The sequence below is a fragment of the Propithecus coquereli genome, unplaced genomic scaffold, assembly GCF_000956105.1.
Source record: "Propithecus coquereli isolate 6110/MARCELLA unplaced genomic scaffold, Pcoq_1.0 Scaffold439, whole genome shotgun sequence".
Lineage (NCBI taxonomy): Eukaryota > Metazoa > Chordata > Mammalia > Primates > Indriidae > Propithecus > Propithecus coquereli.
In genome coordinates, this window is record NW_012150163.1 from 646,002 (window position 1) to 653,293 (window position 7,292).

The 7,292-nt window shown below is 53.8% G+C and overlaps 1 protein-coding gene across 2 annotated transcripts in view; it reads left to right on the plus strand.

Annotated features, from left to right (window-relative positions):
- DPP6 (dipeptidyl-peptidase 6) overlaps nucleotides 1-7,292 on the plus strand; it is a 528,921-nt gene that overhangs the window by 442,817 nt on the left and 78,812 nt on the right. For both annotated transcript variants that reach the window (XM_012654157.1, XM_012654154.1), the window contains 3 exons: nucleotides 863-954; nucleotides 1,871-1,918; nucleotides 3,617-3,735. In XM_012654157.1, coding sequence (XP_012509611.1) covers nucleotides 863-954; nucleotides 1,871-1,918; nucleotides 3,617-3,735 — 259 coding nt within the window. The remainder of the gene's footprint in view (nucleotides 1-862; nucleotides 955-1,870; nucleotides 1,919-3,616; nucleotides 3,736-7,292) is intronic.

The window sequence follows — 7,292 nt, forward strand, 5'->3', positions numbered from 1 at the left end:
GGCCCTCCCCAGCCCCTCCTGCTGTGCTCCTCCAGGCTCCGCCCTGCCCCAGGACTTCTGTCTGCTGTCCCAGGGCGTGTGCCTCGTGCCTCGTGCCCATCACCTAGTTTAATCTCCAGCAGCTCCGCACCTGCCTCGCGGGGCACCTGCCGTCCGGAACAGCTGCCGGCAGCCGCACTTCGGCGCCTCCACACCCAGTTTCCAGTCACCGCCGGAAACGAACGTCGCTCCTGTCGAGGCGGCCGTTGCTCTCTCTCTGTTGTGATTTATTGTCGTAATTATTCCCCTTAGCTCTGGAAGGCACGTGGGGGGAGACAGTGTGCGCCAACGTGCAGTCCTTGATAATACGATTCCAAACCGTCCTTGTCAACGACGGCAGAGGGTGACAGAGCCCAGTGTCCCCTCCCACCTCCCTTCATTTTTTCCCTATTCCTTTGCCTGATTGCATCCACTTCCCTGCGTTTCTCTCTTCCCTTCCTCCCCAGTCCCCCTCAAGATACGACTCAGTGATCAGATTCGGGGGGTAAAAGGCACAACAGCAGCCCCATAAAGCCCGATTCCTCCAGTAAGACGCTTCTATGGTGGCGAAACTGGCTATCCAGGTACCAGACGACAGGCACCACGGAAGAGGACCACGCGCTATTCCCCGTGGCTGACACTCAGAGAAGGGGAGGGCTGGGGGCCTGGGATGGTCAGTAGAACTCCACAGAAGACGCTGAACTTGACCCAGGCCCCTCGGGAGAGGACCAGGCAGGAGGGGACGGCACGTCCCCCACACAGAATGGCGGCCCCTTGTTGCCTGGTACGTAGCTGCCAAACTGGGGCCACGTCTCACTCCTGATGCCACATTTGTGTGTTTCAGCCCAACAGCAGCAATGACAACATCCAGTCCATCACCTCTGGGGACTGGGACGTGACCAAGATCCTGTCCTACGACGAGAAGCGGAATAAGATGTGAGTGGAGCCAGGGCCTGGGGCAGCTTCCTGGCCGGGGCGGTGAGAGGCACGTTTGTTATTGTTGGTCAGGTTATTCTTATGGAGCGCGGGAGCCCAGGAGGCCTCGTGTCTCCTTCCTAGACAGCACCACTAGCTCCTGGTCTTGTCGGAAACGTGTCCTGTATTCCGTGTTAGCAGCCAGAGCTGCGAAGTCCTGACGCTGGCGCCAGGCGCGCGTTAGCACCATAGCGGCGGTAGTGGTGGTACCCATAGTTGTTGAGGCCCGGCTAGTTCCAGGTGCCGCACCGAGTGCCTTGCAAGCATTATCTCATTTAATGCAGTAATTCCATGAGGTAGGCTCGCTGCTTTCCCTGTTTTAAAAATAAACAAACTAAGACAAAAGGAAGGTAAGGAGTTTACTCCAGGTCATTCAGCTGGTGGCAGGTGAAGTCGACTCAGACAATGGGCATCCAACCGGGTGCCACCCTCAAGGCTGTTTGGCCGCCTGCTCTGCGATGGGGCCACGGTGTCTGCACCAGGTGTCTCAGACAAAGATCACGCACCGTATCGGGCCAGGCTCTAGGTCCGGCCTTACAGTAGGTGTCCTGGGCCCTTGCCCTCCAGAAGGTTACTCTTGTGAAGATCCAAATCCAGGGGGTTGTCACAGCCGCCCTCACCCCTGCAGCAGTGCCCCGCGGCTCCGGAGTGAAGGCTGCTGCCGAGAGCCTACAGCACCTGCATGGGCGTGTCCCCCAGCCCGTAGGTGCCTGGCCATCCCCTGCTCTGGCCGCAGGCACGGCTGGACCTGAACAGAATTGCTCCCGTGGGCCACGGGACGGCGGCAGCCCCAGGCGTGGCTGTGAAGGGAGCGCAGGGGTGTGGGGGCAGATGCGCCTGCCAGCAAACTGACCCCTTGCTCCTTGACATCTTCCAGCTACTTCCTGAGCACGGAGGACCTGCCTCGGCGACGACAGCTCTACAGGTAGCCCGGCCGGCCCCCCCAGCGCTCAGGGCTCTCTGCGGTAGGGCGGGGAGGCAGCGGAGAAAGATCCCACTGCGGAGGGGTAGCTGCGAAGTCTGGAGAGAGAGAACACAACTTGCGGAGGCCCCTGAATTTGAAGCTTTATTTTATTTTTCTGCTCGTATTGCATTGCGTCCACCCCCACTGACTCTCCCTTCTGATAAGCGATGGAGCAGCCTCTGCCTTTCACCTACGCTCAAACGTCCGCTTAGAGGAATTGCGCTCACCTGGGTTTTGCTAAGGGCAGAGTCAGGTTTGGAAACCCACCATGGGCGAGGAGGGGTCGACCTGCCGCCCTGCAGTGCTGCCTGCTCGCCGTGTGCCGGCGGGCGAGCTCCATCACCCAGAGGAGGCAGGGGCTGGGGCTGGCCCACTCCAAATCCTGCAGAGGGCCTAGGCCTTTCCTAGGGTCTGCCCCTCTTCAGCACTCAGTCTGGTCACTGCCCCAGTTACTGTTCTCACTACAGAAGGCTCTTGGTTCTGAAGTGGGATCGGCCCTGGGAGCTCCCCACCTGTGGCAGAGGGAGGGGCCGTCTGCTGCCGCCTTGGAGGCTTCCGGACTAGGGGAGGGCTGCGCTGCTGGCTGCCCAAACGCACCCGGGCCAGAGAGGATGTCACTCAGCGCAGACCTCAGGCTAGAGGCCGGTGACTCGCAGTCTGGACTGGGCCACCGCTGCTGTGACGGTGGAAGCCCCCTGGTGCCCGACAGGCCTCCCTCCGTCCACCAGCCTCTGTGCTGAGGTGCGAGGGCCGGCAGGGGGCCCGGGAGGAGGGGACACATGGCTTGCTCTTCCGTAGCTTCCGTCACTGCGTGCCTGCTAGGAACATTGAAATCGGTCCTGTCACCAGATTAATAACAAGTGCCAAGGCAGCCTGCAGACCCTTTCCTCTGACTTAGAGGATGAGAAAGTCATCTTCTCTCTTCCATGCGAGATCTTCGCTCTTACAAAGACAGGCTTCCAAACGGAGCCTGCGGTTAGAGCAGGCCCTTCCCGAGCGGAATGTTCAGATAAGAACCTCCAGGTACATTCGGCACCCCAGGGCCTTTCCATCTGGGGAACCGCATTTTAGGCCTTCTTCACCTGAGGTTACGTTTGGTCAGAGGGGTCCCAGGTGACATCCTCGAGTTGGCTCCTATCCGTCTAGCTACACTGAGAAGCAGCATCTTCAGCAACTCCCTCTCTCAGGAGCGTCGGCTGTGAAAACAGCTGGAGCTCAGCTCAGCCGGTGCTGCACACACCAGCGTTTGGCACTCCGGGGGATTCGAAGATGCATAAACCCTCCCTGCTGTTCTCAAATCGCTAATCATGGGCTCCAAGAGACAGGATACATGGGGGCAGATTACCAGGTCGTAACACCAAACACCTGCACCCTCTTCACGCCAGGCCACGCCACAGCCTGGGTGGAGTAGCACAGATGACCACATGCCACGGTCCCGGGGGCGACGGTGCTGAGAGTTCTCGAGAGTAGGAGGTCAGGGAGGGCTTCCCCGGGAAGGTGAAGTGGAGCTGGGAGCTCACAGGCATCCAGCGGGGAGGCTGGCAGACGAAGGCCAGGAGAAGGGCAGCAGGGCTCCCAGGATGCCTCCGTAGGAGAAGGCAGTGAGCTGGGACACCCAGGGAGGAGATGGGGACCTTGACTGCGGCTTTGCTCTTCCAGCGCCAACACCGTGGGCAACTTCAATAGGCAGTGCCTCTCCTGTGACCTGGTGGAGAATTGCACCTACTTCAGTGCCTCCTTCAGCCACAGCATGGACTTCTTCCTGCTCAAGTGCGAAGGTAAGCGCCTAGCACCCTCTCCAGCCTGCTTCCGGGCCATGCCGAGGCCCGCGGCAGGCACCTTGACTCGCAGGAAGGGGCAGGTAGCCGTGGAAGGAGCACAGTGTGTTCCAGGACAGGGAGTGACCCACCTACCTGAAGGTGTAGCTCACGGGACAAGATTGCCGGACCCCTGTGAGCCTGGTGCAGTTGTGCTAGCTCACGTGTTACAGGGGCTTACAGTTTATCCGTGTTCTCTACATGCCGGGCTTAATCCCATAGTCTGTCGCCTGTTGTCCATAAAAAAATGCAGTCCTGTGACCAGGCAGGCAATATCTTACATATCGATGAGCCTGAGCCATCTACAGAGGTAATAAACAATGTCAAAGGTCAGCCTTTCGAGCATATTTAAGGATGGGGTTATATTAAAGAAGTCTCAGAAAAATATTTTCCTGTGGCCCAACTCATTAATAATTCACCCCAAATTTCGGCAAGTGTTTTATCACAGCAATCAGCAAACACAAAGGGGTAGGCAGTGTCCTGTGGTGGGTACAAAGATTATCTTTGTATCTTGTCCTATGTCTTGGAAAGATCAGATATGAACCCATGAAAAGGTAAGTTAATAATAAATGTGACCATAACAAAATATATTTCGAAGAGTTTGATCTCCTGGGGTGGCCTCAAAGAATGAAAGTGCTACGGGTGGAGACTGAGAGCAAAAGCAACTCACTCCTCAGTTTCAGTCCCACCAGTCCCAGGTGGAGAATGAATAATTTTTATTAGAGCAGCGTCTGTGGCAGCCTTTGCCAGCTACTGCATAGCTCATGGCTTCGTAACTTCCTTCTCTGTGTCAGCGTCATCTAAAATCCTGAAAGTCTGCAGAGCAGGAAGGCTTAGCTCTCGCTCACCACGAGCTCAGCCCCGACATTCTTCCAAGGCAGTGGGGAGACCACCGGAGTTTGAGGGGGTCTGAAATGCAGCATTGGTGTCCCAGTCCCCTGGCTGTTTATCGCACCGAACTCCTGTGCCTCTCGGGAAGCACAAATGCCTGAAACCTCAGGGTGCTGGAGGAGGAAGATGGAACTGACCCGCTTCCCTTCCTAGATGACAAACCCCAGACTCCAGGTGAGTCAGTGAAACCAACGGGACCAGCGTCAAGGTCTCCCGACTGCTAGCGCAGTGATCCCTGTGTCCCTGTGGCAGCATCCTCATGAAAGGATGACGGAGGTTTGTAGGGCACAGAGACCGGAAAATGCGGGGCAGACCCACTGGGAGACGCAGAGCTATGACAAGGGGCTGTGTAATCAGAGATCTGAAATCTTAGACAGAGGAGGGGCTTTAAAACAGAGGTGGTCATGATAAAATATAGAAGCGAAAAATTCAAGTAGATTTGAAGAAGAATGTCCCAAACAACAATGGTTAAATGAGAAAGGTGTCAGGACCTCCGCCATGATGTTTAAAAGAGGATGGATGCCATTGGCAGAGATGGGTTTAAGGGCAGCTTCCAGAAGCCATGGAGATGTGGTTCTGACTGGTCAGGGCAGCAGCCATTTGGACGTGTGTCTCCTGGGTTCTTACTAACTCGTGCTGGTCTTCGCGCTGGTGGTGATCTTTCACAGACTCCAGCACTTGTTTGGAAATCTTTTCTTGGCGACACTGGAGGTCGAAGCTCCCTTCTAAGTACAAGCCCAAGTTCAGTCTGACTGGCCTCGTTCTGAAGCTGGAAACTGGAGCCTTTTATTGTTCGGTTGCCGTAAGTCCCAGCCCTGAGTCGATGAGCAGAGGCTTTCCCAGGAGGTCTGTGGCCCTGGATTCAAGCGGGGAAGTTCCGGTTTCCCATATGGTGGATGTAAATGCGGCGCCATGTTGGGAGGCTATTTGGACAAAGTGTGTTTGGAGATCACCGAACAGCTGTTCCTGTTCAAATTTCCAGTGTGCCTGCTGGGATTCTGTACTCAGGACAGAATACATTGGTGTTTATGTTTATGTCATAGCCAGTGTGAGGACATTCCCTATTTGCAAGACTGCTTGTGCTGTGGTCTACAAGTGGTAGTGTGAAGAGATGGCTCCTCAGTTGGTACGATGGAGGCAAATGGAAGCAAAGAGCAAGTACAGCCGTGCAAGTCGTGTGCACCGTCGACCTGGCCTGTAGATACAGCCACCTGAGTGAGACACAGGGTGGACCCGGCCCACAGGTACAGCCACCTGGGTCGGATGCACAGTTGACCCAGCCCACCAAGCAGCATTGTGATCTCAACTTCAGAAAGGATGGGGTGCTCCTCCCACAAATGCCTGGATCCCCACAGTAACCCAACAGAGTCACAGAATTTGAAGAACAGGAGTAGATCCCAGAGATTATCTGATCCAGCTTCCACCTCCCCCTCCATTTTGTCAATTAAGAAATTGAGGTCTTGGCTGGGCACGGTGGCTCACGCCTATAATCCTAGCACTCTGGGAGGCTGAGACGGGGGATCGCTCAAGGTCAGGAGTTCAAGACCAGCCTGAGCAAGGGGAAGACCCCATCTCTACTAAAAATGGAAAGAAATTAGCTAGACAACTAAAAATATATATATAGAAAAAATTAGCCGGGCATGGTGGCACATGCCTGTAGTCCCAGCTACTCGGGAGGCTGAGGCAAGAAGATCGCTTGAGCCCAGGAGTTTGAGGTTGCTGTGAGCTAGGCTGACACCATGGCACTCTAGCCAGGGCAACAGAGCCAGAGTGTGTCTCAAAAAAAAAAAAAGAAAAGAAACTGAGGTCTTAACTGATCATGAAGTTATCACCCTAGGGTTATCCAAATCATTTAAAATATATTTAAATACTTACCCTGTTGCCTCCTCTTAAGGTTAAGCATATACCAGCCCTCTTCTCTACAAAATTACTCTTTTTAAAATTTTTATATAATAATATATATTCTGGCTATAGTAACTTGAATGCCCAAATTAAACTTTTCCCCCATAACTAAAACCCTGTTTTCAAAATATTTTCTAAAAAGCATACATTCACAAATGGATGAGGGGACAACAGCGCCCATCTTTTTGAATCTGGAAGCAGTTGCCAGAGATGACTAAGCAGACCTGAAAGCTAAGCCCTTATCCGGGGATAGGAGAGCTGAGCAGCAACCCAGTTTACACCACAGGCACTGGCCATGATCGCTATGAGGATGAAGGGTTCACTTGTTACAGAATTTCTTTAAATTTATATGTATAGCTCCTCATCAGTCAACTTGAGTGTCATTAAACTTCAAAGGAGAAAATAATTATACCGGGTTGGGTTCCTTGGGGTTGTTGCTGGGGGCGAAGAATTGAGGTAGCATTTAAAATAAATAGGCAGGAAGGATATAGAATGGGAGGAGCAGTCTGAGGGGAAGGTATGGCCTGAGAAAAAGCGTAAGGAACATTCTAAGATTACACAGTGGTAATGGGCACACTGAGCATCCTGACGTAAGCCTTGTACAAGGTGCTAGTGTAACAAAAACATGTGTACCCCCTTAATATTTTGAAATTTTAAAAAAAGATTATGCAGTGGATTTCTTTTGCAGCCTGTGAATCACAATCTAGTGAATATATGCATTTAAG